We start from the raw sequence: 16,068 nt of genomic DNA on the forward strand, positions 1-16,068 counted from the left end.
GTAAGCCCCCCCCCAATTAGATTCTGAGTTTATTGTTGCCCCCAGGAAGTAGGTGATTGTGTCACTTTGACCTTGGGGTTCTGAAAGAGAAAGAGTGAGTAAGGAGTTGGGACCATCAGTCTAGCCATCTACTCTGGTCAGCTGCAGCAAACACTATGTCTGCCCATTATTTTCCCCTCTTGAGGGTGTCACAAGGTGGCTGAGGATCTGGGCTGTTTGTGTCAATCCCAGCTGTGCCGTTTTACTGCTGTGTGGGCTTGGGAAAGTTGCCTAACTTCTCTGTGGCTCACATTTCTTACCATAAAATGGGAATAATAGTTGTGGAGTAGTTGTAAGGATTGAGTTAAGTTTTGTTGCATGCTTTTAATAGTGTGGGGCTGTATAAGTGGTACCTATTACAAAATTCTTTTGGTGAACAGGCCCTTTGAAAATTCACCAAGTCTCTTCTTCTCTCTTCAGGCAGGGCCACATTTAGCCATGGGGCAGAAGAGCTTATCCTGGGTTTAAAATCCTCCTGAGAAGGGGACTGTCTCCTGTGAACACCCGTTCTATAGCCAAGTCTCTTCCTGACAGGAATTCTATCTAGACCTTGCCTAAGTCTCCTTGTGTGGCAGCTTAGCATAGTTTCTCTCTTGCTGACCTCAGTAAGGACTGTCACCCTCTTTGGTAGCAGATTGTCCTTAGGCTACCTGCCTTCTGAGCCTTGTGCAAGTGAAATAGTTCTCATGGTTTCTATATATCCGCTGAGGGCAAGTCCTCCCAGGAGAGGAGGAGCCCAACTGGAAAAACACACTCAAGTGACTCATGCCACCTGTTCCCGTCACCTCCCCCTTCTGTCCTATCTCCAGGCTCCTCCACTTCTTGGTTGGATTCTGGGGCCTGTGCAGCCTGGGTTGGACTAGATTTGGGGCCTATTTCAGTTTATTGTTTTTCTTGTGGTCATTGAAATTTGACCCTGAGGACACAAGCTTAGAAGCAGAAGAGAGCTGTCACTTCATGGGACAGACTAGATCAACCAGTTGGCTTTTGTTTTGAGAATCCTTAACAGTCCCCTCACCACTAACCATCCTGTGTCTGGCAAGGACGGAGGGCAACTTTGAGATGCAAAACTTCTACCCATGACAGGAAGATGGAGAGTCAGAGCTCAAACTGCACTAGGCCCCTTCTCCCCGGCCACGCCTGGGCTGTTCTTTCCTCCAGCACGTGCTTTCTCCCACGACACTCTGGAGGGAGCCGGTTGGAGCCCCAGTCTCTCCACTGACTGGATGCCTTTACTAGAAGGGCTTAGACAAGAGGAGCTTTGAAGTCCGTGATGCTCCACAAGTTTTTATAAGTCTGTCATTCTCCCGTGAGGTGCACTCAGCAGTTTGCTTCTTCCTGTTATTCAGAGAGGGAAACCGAGGCTCAGGGGGACAACTCCCTTGTAAATGTGCCATTAAACAGAAATCTTGCCCAGGTAAGAACAGTCATAATGGAGACCCAGGATGCCTGAGTCCCAGACTCATACTCTGCCCACACTGGTATGTTTCTCAGAGACAGCAAAGGGGACCCCGGAAGGGCAAAAGGTTCCTGCTACATAAGAATGCTCCTGCCTTCTGCCTGCCATCCTCTGCCCCACCTTTTTCTCCTTGACCCACTAGCCTCCGTTCTCCATTTTCTCTGACCCCTGTGGGTATTGTGAAGAGTTACCCATCTCATGGCAGACAGCATGGATTATGGGCCCAGTGCAGAGATGCAGACGTCTTGGCCAGTACTGCCCTTCATTCCAGGGATTTAGACGGAATGAAGTATAATGGCTTAGTTCGGCTTCAGCACCAACATTTCTCTTCTCAGTTGGTTTTAGCTCAGATGTACGAGAGTTATGAAGGTTTAATTCTAGCTTCAACTTGTATATTAAAAGATTGAAATCATAGACTGGGAAAAAATAAGACCCTTCTGATTAAGTCTCTGATTCAGTAAAAAGTCAATGGTTGGGATTTGTCCTGAGTGCAGCAGAGATGGGGTGACACCTTCTAGCTCTGGCCAGAAGTCCTGTCTGGTCCCAGGACAACAGAGGAAAGGTTAGACCTGTGTGGCTCATTCTCCCTTCTGACTTCATGGCCAGGCCTTTTAGGGATGCAAACGAGTGCCCAGGCTTGGGAGAAGGGGGCTGCTCCAGCTGGCAGAGGGTTAACCAGCCTCCCGAGGCAAGAGATCCTGGGCCAGTGAGGGAGGAGCTGGCTCTGCCGCCCCTTGGCCAGCCGAGCCAGAGCTGTAAGGAGACTCAGACCTCCCTAGAGAGCAGCCCCTGTCACAGGCAGGGGAGAGAGACACTGAGACATCTTCCCTTTAGAGATAGGGTATGGTTCCAACTCAGACAAGAAGCAGAGCCTGAACCCTCATCTTATGGAAACAGGAAACGGAGGCCAAGCCAAGAAGTCATGGCAATCCCATCTTCCCACTACCTCCTGAAATAGCCCCAAAACTGTTGTGAGTAAAAACTAAAATGTTTCTGTAAGGGTCTTACAGACATTTAAATCTGTGTACCTAAAAAGAGAATGCTGCTTTGAATATTAAGAGAAGCCATTTTAATTGTGGGGCATTATCCTAGATCGAGGTCCTGCTTTTCCTTCTGCTTGAATCTCATCATCAGAATTGCTCCAGAGTGGAGTGTAGCAGTCTCAGCCCCGTAACATCAGCACTGACCCCTAGAGTCTCCCTTTACCCTCTGAGAATGACTCCTGACCCCATCCCTGGAAGGAGGGGCTTTAGCATCAGAAGACAAGGCACCAGCGTGGAACAGCAGGAAGGCCGCTAGCTAGATATAAAAGGGTAAGAGTGGAGCTCAGGGGAAAGAGAAGAGGCCAGCCCGCAAGATGACTGACCAGGGCTAGGAATGGCTAAGAAAAGAGGTTATTTTGTTCCACTGAGGCTACCTCCTTAACTTTAAGTCCACAACTCCCTAAGTTGCCTGCCAAAGCAGGTGAAGAAGAGAACACAGTATCCCAGCCTTAGACCTTGTCCCCTTGTTTCCAAACCTGGACTCTAGAGATAAGGGCCTCAGGCAGAAACCTGCTGTTCTGCCACTGAGGACTCCAGGGCCCACACTTCCCACCCTATAATGAGCTCATGGTCTGCCCCTGGCCAGCCTAACATGGCGGGTGCAGCCCAGCAGCCCATGCCTTGTCTTGGGCCCTCAAGTGTGCAAATTCTCAGGAGAGTAAAGAAATAGGAACGGAAGCTGTGGTCTGCCTCCCCCCAACTGTGCAATAAATAATGCTGTTGTCCCTCTCCACTCAACCAGTAAGAACTGAAAATGCATCGGTTCATCTATCCTTGCATGTTTATTGTGGCATCAGGTACTAAGCTGGGTGACTGGGATGAATAAGTGATGGTGCCTTGCCCTCAGGAGCTCTCAGTGTGGTCCCAGAAATGGACAGAGGGAGGAGATGGTTGGGAGTATGAGAGAGAATGCAAAGGACACAAGGGAAGAGGAGCCTTAATCTAAAAATCTTGCAGGGAAAAAGTCTGTTAGCCTCACTTTGACTTAGCCCCAAAGAGTCCAGGATTCGCTATCAGTTGGTGCGCAGTTCACGTTCTTTCAACAGTGTTTCTCAGGCAATCCCTTTTATCCATCCCCAGCTATGTTCCCAGCCCTGTGCTAGTCCTCAGAGGGTTATAAGATAAATGGAAAATATATCCCTGCCTTCAAAATGTTGACAGGACTTGCGCACATCAGAAGCAATTAGAGAACAATTCAAGTGGGTAGTCAATACATGTTAGCTAGTACCTATACAATGAACAAATCAATTGATTATAATCCTAGGACAAAATGTCTGATTAAAAAAAAAAGCATCAAAGTGGGAGCAATTAATTAGCCATTAGATTGGGGAAGGCTTCCTGGAGGAGGTAGGGCTTGAGCCAGAGGGCGTTTGGATGGTCAGAGGACAAAACAGACAGGCTGGAGTAGGGAGTACTGGTCAACAGTCAGCTGCTAGCCTGGGGCTTATTCACATCAAGGGCTACTTGCTATCCACTTTTTGTATGACCTTAGGGGCCTCTTTCCTTCAAGGAAAGGGTTCAATATAGGGGTCAGCCTAGATTGGAACTTCTTAAAGCAATGGACCAAAAACTTGAGCATCACGGGAAACTTGTAAGAAATTGTCGGGCCACATCCCACTGAGTCAAAGATTCTGGGGGTGGACCTAGCAGGGCATTTTACCAAGCCCTCCAGGTGATTCCGAGGACACCTGATTTGAGAACTGCTGGACTACATTGCTGCTTCTTGACCCTGGCTGCTCATTAAATGCACCCAGGGAGCTTTTAAACCCAAAGAAGATGTCTGGGCCTCACCCACAGGGATTCTGATTAATGGATCTAGCCCTGGCATCCATATTTTTTAAAACTCCCCAGATGATTCTAACATGCAGTCAGGGCTAAGAAGCTCTGGACTAGAGGGCTTCCAAGTCCTCTCTGACTTGCTTTCCTGGGTAGGGCTCCCAGAGATTAAACCAGCATTCCTGGCTCACTGCCTCTCACAGGGTGCATTTGCAAACAGGGTATGTGTTTGGGGACAGAAAGGCCTTCCTGAGATCTGAAAATCCTGAGTCTCTTAATGACAAGTTTTTTGATAGTTTGTATAATTATTGCACTGCACCTGTGGTGGGCAAGTATACTACGTACAGATGCTGATTCTCCCACTGCATCTACAAAGGGAGTACAGAAGCACACCCTCATTTGCACGTACAGGCACCACACAGTGCTATAAATATATGTAGACGCCCACAGGAATAACCACATAGGGATATTCAAAATTGTCCCTAAGGGCATATGGCCACACAAATAAATCCATCACCAGAAATTCCAGGCCCAGGAAACTCAGACTGGCTGGGAAAGGATTCTCTCGGTAGAAACTGGGCTGCTTGAAATAAGTAGCTCTTGTGTGTGTGGAGTAGCAATTGAGGGGTTAGTTATTGTCTTCCATAAGCCTCCCTCGAGGCAGAGACAGGTAGCCCACAGGGGAACACTGAGATACTGAGGGTGTCATTGTTTCTGTCACAGATTCGGGCAGATGGTCCTCCCCATGGTGGGGTCCAGTACGAGATGGTCTCTGTGCTCAAAGACGGGAGCCCCATCCTCCGGGACATGGCCTTCTCCATTGACCAGCGCTTCCTGTACGTCATGTCTGAAAGGCAGGTAAGTGCTGACACCCATCTCTCCTTCCCAAACTCCTGGAAACAGCGGTGGTCTGTCACCTTTGTTCAGAAGCTATTCATCCTAACAAGAGAGACCTCTGGGCTTATAGCGCAAGGATCCTGAGAGAGGCAGAGTCCCTGTAGGTTTTTATAGGGAGCCAGAAAGAAGCAGTCGGGGGCCAGCCACTTCCCGGAGGCTCCTCTCTAGGCCACAGCCCCTGTCTCAGCGAGTGATGAACAGCTCTGCAAGAGCGGGCCAGACTGCACGGAGCAGCTTGGTGTGATTAGGAGGTAGATTTACGGCTCTCAGGCCCACAGAGTCTGCTGCTCAAGGGAGCCAAAGAGGTGTAAATAATCCGGGCCTCTAGGCAGGCCCCACTCCTGGGAGAGACAGACCCAAGATAGGGCCCCAAAAGGAGATAAAAATCTTAGCCTGAGTCTTAGACTGGTATAGGATAGAAGCTGGTCAGCTCTGGGAAGCTGAAACTTTGCCCTTGGAAATAGGGAGCCCTGGGAAATAGATCTCTCCCCTCTGCTGGGTAACAACTGGCCATGTTCTCCACCCTCTGGGATGGATGGAGCACTGTTCCCCCCAGGTTGTATTTCCTCTGGATATGTGTGAGCAGAGAGAAAGCAAATGCAGAGAGCCAAGGTGAAGGGAAAGAGAAGCAGGGGAAAAGGAGGGGATCTATGAGATCAATGACTATCCAGGAAGCTAAGCAAAACCTTAGCCAAGGCTGCTGGCTCATTCCTTTACTAGTGAGTGGGTTAACTGTTGTTCAGCAGCCATGTTCTTCTGTTTTGCTGAACAGGGTAAGTAAGATAAAAGCTGAAGGAGGAGGAGAAGAATACTGAGTCTGTCTCAGCAGCTAAGGACACTGACTTAGGCTAGAGAAGGATGCTGGTGAGGTTGGAGCACTGTGAGCTTTCACAAGGCACCTCCTGGCTCATGTGTCATTCTCAAGTATCCTGCAAGGAGTCTGGGCATCCTTGATCAGCATCACCCTTCCCACAGCTCTCTTTACCTTCTTTCTTTCTGAACCTAAAGACTCTGAATTAGAGAATGAGAGATGAGCAGAAGGAGGAAGGAAAAGGCAAGTGGGCATACGCCGGCATTAAGGGAAGCAGTGATGCAGTTCTAACTTGAAAATTACTTCTGGAGCATAGATGACACTAATCATATGCTAATTGCATGCAAATTACACCCAGATCCTCTTGAACCCACCTGTCTTTTGCACCTTCTTTCATGTGGCCTCTGCGGTTGAGGCATAAACAGGTCCAGATGGGAACTTGGTGGAGTTGGAAGAGGCTTTGACTAAACTAGTATGGGTAAGACAGTCTTGGAAATAAACTCTGGCCTGTTATTCCAATAAAACAGTCAATGGACCTAAAAAGAACTGTTACTGGGCACATATTTCCTAGGAACTAAGTACTGGGAAATCATCGGAACGAATGGGACTTGGTTACTACCCTTAAGTTATTATAATCTAACAAGAGAGAGAAACATGTATCCAGATATTTCTATAACAGAAGATTGAATTCTGTGAGTGCTCTGACTTTTCTTTCTATTCTTTGTTTTTAAGACAATTAAAAAAAAATTGTAGATGCTAACTGAATTCAAGTACTACATACAGGAGAGAAAATAGCAACAAGTCACCAAATCTCATTACTCAAAATGTAAACACCATGTTAATGTTTGGTGAATACCATTCCAGATACATATTCATATAGATAGATAACAGACAGAAGGATGGATGGATGGCAACTCATATGGGTATATGAAAGAGGGATCAGAGGGCCTGAATAGACCCACATTTTATGGGATATTTCAAAAGACACTTTGTATAGCTGATGACCAGGTTGGTAGCTCTAGGTAAGAGCTTTTTATTATGGTCTCTGAGTCTAGTGAAGTGGAAAAAGAGAAGTGATCACTGAGACATTAGTGGAACTCAGAAAGTGCCATGGCACATATTTTGGCTTTGTCTATTTTTCTCAAATGGGATGCTTCAAAATGTAGCCAAAGAAGAGAGTCCGGTGAGTGGGCTTCAGGGAACATGTTGACTCTTTGGATCCATAACGGATGCCGTCTCTGAAAGTATCTGCCCTGGCCAAACCAAGTGTCCACATAGCTTATTTATAAATATTCTCTCCTTTGTCTCATCTTTTGCTTCCCAGTTGCCCAGTTCTTATTACAGCCAGCACCATATAGAGGAGTTTAGCCATGCTGGGAAGATATAGGAAGAACTGGGGTTTGTTAATGCCAGGGGGCTGTCTCTGCTCAAGTGAGATATTAGTAGGGAGAGCTCCCTGTACCAGGTGGAGCTGCGATCAGCAGGCAGATCTACCGGGGATTTGTGGTGGAGCTCTGAGGCCTGTCACCTGAAGAGCCATAAATCCTGTAGAAATAGGTAGCCAGGTGACTTTACTGGGGGCTGAGTCCAAGGATGAGGGCCAAGTACAGCTCGGAGGTCCATCTGTCTACAGCCGGCTGTGAGTTGAATATTCCCAGACAGCTCAGTCTCGTAGAGGGAGCAGTTGAATGTGGGGTGGGAGAACAGTCAGATGACCTGGGTGCTTGTCCCCCTTTTGCTGTAATTAGTAGTATGACCCTCTCACAGTTCTAGTTCCACCTTTATTGATTAGAGGAGCTGCATCAGATAATAGGCTTGTCTGGAGTCCCCAGCTCTGATTCCGATCCCATTCCAAGTATTTGAGGGACCTTGGACAAGTCACTTAACCTTAGGCTGTCTCACACAAGGTCAACGGGAGGCTCAGATGAGACAATAAATGGGGAATTTCTTATTACACTGCTTCACATGCCACATAAACACTGGTCACTGAGAGTCCCCTTCCAGCTCTCACAGGTTACAATTCCATTACTCAGGAATGTGGACTCTGAGTGTTGATGAGGAGGGGACTAAAGGGGTATGTGGCCTAGCCAACAGGTCCCAGCCTGAGCCAGGAGGCCTGTGTTGTCAGCAAGGCCCTGCTTCTCGCTCCCTGGATGAGCTGGGCCCTCTACTTCTCGGAGACTTGGTTTCCCCACATCGAAAGGTAGAGGTAATAAATAACTCTACAGTCTCTTTCAGATCTTAAAGAGACTGACTCATCTAAGGTCCTGGGCTTGGGATGCTTCCCTCTCCTCCTCGATAACACTCAAAGCACCATGGGCTTGAGATTAGACCAAAAAAAGAACTTTCTGAAGGGGAATTATAAGGCCATGTGAGCTCACATGAACTTCTTTCCTGATCGGTGAACACTCTAGAGAGAATAAGAATGCTGGTTTGATTATGGAGAAGTGTACAGATGCTCCTTGACTTACAGAGGGGTTATATCCCCATGAACTCATTGTTGAGTTGAAAAGATTGTAAGTTAAAAGTGTGTTTACTACTCTGAACCAACTAAATATCATAGCTTAGGCTAGCCTATTTTAAACATGCTTAGAACCCTTACAGTAGCCTACAACAAGGGAAAATCCTCTGACACAAAACCTATTTGATAATTAAGTGTTGAATATTTCATGCAGTTTATTGAAAATCATACTGAAAATGCAAAGCAGCATGGTTATACGGGTATTGGAAGTATGATTTCTACTGAATGTGTATTGCTTTTACACCATCTTAAAGTCAAAAATCCTAAGTCACACCATCAGAAATCAGGGACCATTCTATTATTTTTTGAGGCAACTGTTCAAGACTTTGTAGTTCTCTAAAACTTCTAAGACCTTGTAAGACATCATAGGAATGAGGCTTCCCATCACTTCTCTTTGTAACATATCTCTGGGCAGCCCACTGTCATCCCTGCCTTCTGTCCTGTCCCCAGGCTTTGTTTCTCTGTTCCTCTTTCCGTTCCCCAAAGCATGTCACATATAATATCCTTGGGGCCATAAACACACTGGAAGATGAGAACCAAGTCCTGGGCTCAGAGAGGCCTTCATCTCCCCACAGAGCTAGAACAATCCAGTATATTCACTCTAGCACCCGTGTGTTCTCTCTCTCACTCTCTCAATTAATTAATTAAATGTAATTAAGAAATAGGACTAGTAAGAAGTGTTGGGTCGTTAGTGTCACTGCCTAACAAGTCAATATTAATGTGCTGTTAATAGATCTAAGAATGGCCAGTCCCAGGGGAAAATTTGGGAACCAATTCCCCAATCCTATTAATTGCCCAGGTGCTCCACTGAAAGGATGGCTGGCTTTTCCTGAGAATGTGTGCCCTGGTTTCATCAACGGTGACTCAGCAGATGTTGTGGGTGTGAATGCAAGTTACTCCTTTATCCTCAGTGTCTAATGAAAGTCAGACAGTGAGTCCAGGGGAAATTAGGCTAAGACAAGTGAAAAGCCAAGCAACACAATGAAAAGAAACTTGATAGCCCCAGTTTCCACCCAACTTGTCAGGCTGGCCACTCCCAGAAAGGGACTATAACTATACTCAGGGTAGATGGGAAAAGAGTATAGGGATGGAAGCAATTATTCTATTTTATACTTTAATTAGTTTGAATTAGCAGAGGGAATAGAAGCATAAAATGATCCAGCGAAGGGTGAAATGGAAAAAGGGAGTCACAGTGGAGAATGGCTCCATGCAGGCTGTAAGGAGCCTTAGGAACAGCTGAAGATTGGCGATGGGTGTGTGTGTGTTTGCAGTGGGTAGGGGGCATGGATTCTGCTCTCTTTTTCAAAGTTTAGAGAGGCAAGATAGCATAGATGTTAAGAGTTGACTCAGGAGTCAGACCAACCTTCATTCCACAGCAACTTTTTAGGTATATGGTTTTGAGAGGAAGTTACTTAACTTTTCTAAGCCTCAGTTTCTTCATCTGTATAATGAGCCTAATAGTGTTAACTACTGTAAGAATTGGGAGAATACACACAAATTACCTAATGCCATGACACGTAGTCAGTGTTTTCAGTAAGTGGTAGTGATTATTATCGTAATTATTAGTAGTACTGTTAGAACTTCTCCAGGACCTCAGAAAGAGCTACAAACATCTCCACTACAAATTATGACTGGGGCTGGGGCTTCATGTGGTAGCTCATGCCTGTAATCCTAACACTATGGCAGGCTGAAGTGGGAGGATTACTTGAGGTCAGGAATTCAAGCCCAGCTTGAGCAAGAGTGAGACCCCATCTCTACTAAAAATAGAAAAGTTAGCTGTGAGCCATGGCATGCACCTGTAGTCTCCAGTACTTGAGAGGCTGATGCAGGAAGGTTGCTTGAGCCCAAGAGTTTGAGGTGGCAGTGAGCTGTGATAACACCACAGCACTCTCCCCCACCTACTCCTACCCCTGGGATATCCCCAAACAGGACATCTTGATTTAAGCTAAAGTTGCTGCCGAGGAGGAAATTCTGGCTCCAGTTGGCTTGGAGAGAGCAGGGGAATCAGATGACCTAAAGAGGTCATTCAGAAGTCTGTGAGTGTTAGTACGTAGGGTGCTGTGGCTCACACTTGTAATCCTAGCACTCTGGGAGGCTAAGGCAGGAAGATCACTTGAGGTCAGGAATTTGAGACCAGACTGAGCAAAAGTGAAACTTCACGTCTACAAAAAATAGAATAAATCAGCCAGTCATTTTGGCCCATGCCTTGTAGTCCCAGATACTCAGGAGGCTGAGGCAGGAGGTTTGCTTGAGACCAGGAGTTATAGTAAGCTATGAAGCTGTCTTTACATTCTACACCTGGTGACAGAATGAGACTGTGTCTCAAAAAAATAGATTGATGATAGATAGATAGATAGACAGATAGACAGATTGATTATGCTAGGACTGAGTTCCCAGATTCAGGCAGTGGCCTTCAACATGCCATTCCTGCAGCTCCCTGTCAAAGGGGTACCTCAGAAGCCCCTGTCCTGGCCAGATGACAGCACTGAGCAGAGTTGCTCATAATCTGCTATTTATTTTTAAAATCCAGGAATGTGCCCAGCAGACTAAACAGTTCTGCTGCCTTCAGTACACATGGAGGCAGCCACTGGCCCATGTGTGAGGCCTAGATGGCCAGTATAGCAGGCATCTGGGGAGAAAAGGGAGGGGTACCTGAGCTCTGGTCATCCCCCAAGCCCTCTGGGCCCTGTCCAGCTGCATGTGGACTGGCCAGAAGGGGACTACCCCTGGGACTTTTCATTTCTGACCCCTCCAGGTAAGTAACCAATTCTCTTTTAATCACTGCAAAGATGAGGCTACCATTCTGTAGGTAGTGAGTGCTCAAACCCCAGTGCTGAGTGTTCTATGTGTGCCAGCAGTTGGCATACTGTTCTGGTTATTTATTGCTATGTAACAAAACACCCCCAAATGTAGTGATATTAGAGGGAAAAAAGAAAAAAAAATATATATATATATTCAGAGTCTCAGTCTGGCATGTACCATGATGCCCAGCTAGTTTTCCTGTTTTTGGTAGGGACAGGGTCTTGCTCTTGCTCAGGCTGCTCTTGAACTCCTGAGCTCAAGCAATCCACCTGCCTTGGCCTCCTAGAGTGCTGGAAATGCAGGTGTGATCTACCACACCTGGCCTAGAAAAATTTTTATTATGCTCACAGACTTGTGTAAGTTAGGGTGTACCAAAGATGGCTCTGCAGGGAGACATGAACGGCTGGGAGTATTCCATGACTAGGGGCTAGAATCATCTGGAAGCTTCTCCTCCCACATATCTGGCCCTTGGGAACTAGAATCTGGGATCAGCTGGGGGTGTTGGCCAGAGTGCCTGAGACAAGGCCTCTCCATGTATATTGGGCTTCCTCACAGCATAGTGGCCCCAGAGACAGTCAGACTTCTTGAGCATGACAACTCAGGCCTCCACGAGCGTGTATTCCCACAAATAAGATAGAAACTGCATTGCCTTTTTATGACTTGGCTTTGACACACAGTCTGACCTAACGCACAGTCAGCTGTCTCTTCTACTTGCCTCGTCATTACCCTGCTGCCCACCACCCACGCACAGGGCTCTGATGCAGGTGCTCAAGCCCACTTTAAAAACAAGGTTTGGAAAAAAGAAATATATGTTTCCTCATCTGCCCGGGTCTTGGAACCATAGAGCCCATAAGGGCTGCAGAGATCATCCATTCTGATACCAGATGAGCCCCAAGGACATCCTGTTCATGGTGCCACACGCAGCCAGCCCCAGTAGCTTTAAAGTTTGCTGTTGATGTGCTGAAGGTTGAGCAAGTCCCAAGTGAGGTCCCATCAGATTCCTGTGGGCCCTGAAAGTGCTTCTGGGGAGGCTTTGCAGGAATCCATCCGGAGCAGGATCCCACAGCCTGGAAATTACACAATCGCTGGCATGTTGCTTTTGAGAGCTCTCTGGGCAGTCTTCCTGTGGCAGTACTGTCTCAGCCACTCAAGACAGGCCCCTTAGTGACCCAGCTTCAGTGTGCAGAGCAAGGGGACCGCTTCCCTGGAGAGTGTAGGAAACTGGCTTTTTAACTGCCCCCTGCTTAAGGGATTTACGAGAGTAGAGGCAAGGAGAATTTTGCCCTGGAGTTATCAGAAACAAAAATAATTTTGGAAGATTGAAGCCATCCTCCCCTGAAGGTCTTAAAAGCAGGAGAGACCCCCAGAGAAGTCCTCTGCATTGGTTGATAACCCCCTGCAGGGACAGGATGGAAGGACAGGCCAGCCCTCTAGCATGCCACCCAGCAGTGTCCAGCCTGCTTCACTACAGAACCAATTCTGGTTTCCTATCAAATACTAACCTAGATCTTGGGCCAAAAGCAGGGACTCTTTTCAAAGGAGCTATTGTAAAACATGGGATAGTAAGTCTTTACCTGCAGCCAAAGCTACTGAACTGCCAACCCCCTCAGGCACCTACAGACCTTGGGGAAGGGAAAGAAAAAACATAGGGAACCACACTTCCAGATGTCCCCCACTCATTTATTTTGACATCTCAAACTATTATTTTGATTGTGCACATTTGTTTAGTCCAGGCGATAAGACTTCCCAGGGTGCAGGCAGAGCATGCCAAGGTGTATTTTTACAAGCCTGGCAAAGTCTCAGTAACAGGAGACCTCCCTTCTGCCTAGGCTGGAGGCCTGGGCTGAGCCACAGGGGAGGCAATGTGAGGGGGCAGGGTGAGAGCTGAGCCTGTGGGATTTGGGGGAGAATTACAGAGTCTGTGGATTAGGAAAGTGAGGATAAGCAATAGCTGCTGCACTTTTGTTATAAAATGTGTCATTTTCAATCCAAGCCTTTGATGCACATGTGTTTCTGGTTAAGGACAAGGGACCCCAGCGTGGCCCAGGAGCTGAGTGTGCTCACAACAGTGCCCTTCCCAAGGGAATGGCAGAATCCTGCCTCCTGAGGGACATGGATGCAGGGAACAGTGACCACCTCAAGCTTGGGTTTAGATTTTCCCTCTTTCTTTCCCCCATTTCAAATGTCAAGGAACAAAGAGCCTGACAGGAAGCTTATTCCTTGGCTATTAATATTCTCATCAGAGCATTTTTGGTAAATATTTTCACATGAGGGAGAGGAAATGCAAACCCACCCTGTTAATCAGACGCTTGGCTTGTATTTAAGAGCGAAAACTCCAGCCTCTTATTTTAAAATCCTTTGGTTTGGAAAGAAGTGATTGAATACAATGCCCAGACAGGAAGAAGTGGTGCCAAATACCTCATTTCTCCAAATGGTCAGGGGGACTGGAGACTCTAATCCTTGGCAAGGGATTTGATTTTTCTTTCTAGGTAGGTACTACTGAAGGCCGACACTCTGACGACTGCTCATTATGATGTTCCTATGACTGGAAGGTAGGAAATCACAGCATCTCAATACCAGAATGAAACCCAGAGAGGCCAGTCACTTGCACAAGTCATCATCTGAATTGCCAGAAGACCAGGGTAAATCCTAATTAACCTGGTCCAGCCCAGCATTCTTTTCCCGAGTTTGATGAGTTGCACTCAGCATAGGCCAGAGAGAACACTGGTAGTGTTTTAGAACTTTTAATTTTAGAAAAGAATTAAAAACAATCCAGGCCCAGGAAAGTCCCCTGAAGATGTTCCCAAGGGTCAAATTAAAATAGGGGAGATTTGCATATCATTTGCATACACAGACTCATTCATTCAACAGACCATTAAGTGTCTACCATGTATAATGCATAGAGCTGTCTGCCGATAAGTCATTTGCATATGCAGATATAGAGAAGGCTGTCTTTCTAAGTAACAGTCCAGCAAAGATCTCCTTATAAAAGGGCTACCCTGAACATAGGTGCCTTCATGATTTCTTTCTGTTCTTTTCAATGCAACAACAGCACTATTAAGGGTGCTTTTGTATAGAGATAAATAAAATAGAATTCCTGCCCTCAGTCACATTCTGGAGGGGAGGAATGATCTATAAGTAAATAAGCAGATAAATAACAAGCTGAGGTTATTTATATATGCATCAGAGCAGTACTATAGAAGAGATGCAGGATGTGTTCAATAATTGAAGTAACTCAGAACCATCAGGAAAGGACTTTTTCTTGTTCCCTCCATACTTGGGGTTACTGAGACAAAGGACTCACCTTTTCCCTAATGCAACAATCCAGAGCTGGTTGAGCCTTAGAGATTACCTAGTGAATAACAGCCCTTTATTTTACAGAAGAGGAGAGATCAGAGAGCAAGGTGACTCTGGAGAAGGGAGGGTACACATGCTCTGTGTGAAGAAGCAGGCAGTGATTGACCAGGAGTGGTTTCCTGGACACCAGGAAGAGCATGGGCTCTGGAGTCTCCCTGCTAGCCTCGGTTCAAGTGCTGGCTCCACCACTGACTGCTGTGTGACCCTGGGCAAGTTGCTTGTTGCTTCACTTCTCTGTTTTTCGGTGACCTCGCCTGTAAAATGGGCATAATTACTTGAGGATTATATTAAATAATTTAATACATGAAAAGCACTCTGAAAAGTACCTGGCACATATTCCTTGCTTAATAACTGTTAGTAGTGGTAATTATATTTTTACGGTTGGGCCCAAATACATCATCACTAGCGAAACCCTACAGAGCGTGCTCTGCCTGTGGCCGCACCTGAGAAGAAAACTTACTCACCCGGTCTTGCCTCTCAGCTCTCCCTAACCTAAGGTGTGTTGAAATTTGACTAATATTTATGCCATGTTTTTCTTATTTCAGTTTATAAATATGACCTCAGCTAATACAAGAAGCCCAGGTGATGAATATTATTATCTTTACCTTTCTTATAGATAAGAACACTGAAATTTAGTCTGGCTAAGTAATTTGCCCAGGGCCACAAAACTGTCCAGCAGCAGGGCTGGGACTCCACCCCACACTTTCCAAGCCAAATCCCCACCTCCTTAGACATCCTGAGACAGCGACCCCTGGCTGCCTTCTGGCTGTAGGAGGCAACTCCCATCCTGCTCACCCTGGACCCAGGTCCAAATTAAGCAAAGGGCTCAAAGTGCAGCTTTCCAGGCTGCAAGAGACCAGAACAGACTCAGTTACTCCTCACCTGACACCTTCAAAGAGACTGAAGCAGTGCACTCTGTTTTAAAAACCAGTGAAGCACTGCCCTAGGCTCTGCAGACAGTCAGAGGAAGTGTGTCTGGTGGTCAGAGCAGAGGGAGGAAGCATTGCTGCCCTAGGATGTTACTGCTGCCATTCATCCTCTGCCCCAGCCAGGCACCTCCCAAGCACTCTCTCTCCTCCTTCCAACAACCTGGCAAGGCAGGTATTATCATCTCCATTTGTTGAATGAGGGAGTCCAGGTGCAGCAAGATTGGGAGACCTGAACAAGGGGTTCCTGCGATGGTTAGGAGGCAGAGCCGGGGGTGAGGTGCACGTCTGCATGGTTGCAAATCTCCTGCACTGCCCACCCTCGCCCACCACCAAGACGGCCCATCCCGGAGCCCACCAGTAATGTCCTGATTCCCCTAAACAATCTTCTATTCTTATCCATATCTCGGCCTATCTGGCAAAGGAAAATCCTTTGC

General features: G+C 46.8%; 1 protein-coding gene across 1 annotated transcript in view; it reads left to right on the forward strand.

Annotated features, from left to right (window-relative positions):
* PLXNA2 (plexin A2) overlaps positions 1–16,068 on the forward strand; it is a 210,109-nt gene that overhangs the window by 93,097 nt on the left and 100,944 nt on the right. The window contains exon 4 of the mRNA XM_003792201.2: positions 5,041–5,175. Coding sequence (XP_003792249.1) covers positions 5,041–5,175 — 135 coding nt within the window. The remainder of the gene's footprint in view (positions 1–5,040; positions 5,176–16,068) is intronic.

This window comes from Otolemur garnettii, unplaced genomic scaffold, assembly GCF_000181295.1.
Source record: "Otolemur garnettii isolate 467f Iridium unplaced genomic scaffold, OtoGar3 scaffold00055, whole genome shotgun sequence".
In the NCBI taxonomy this organism is placed as follows: Eukaryota; Metazoa; Chordata; class Mammalia; order Primates; family Galagidae; genus Otolemur; species Otolemur garnettii.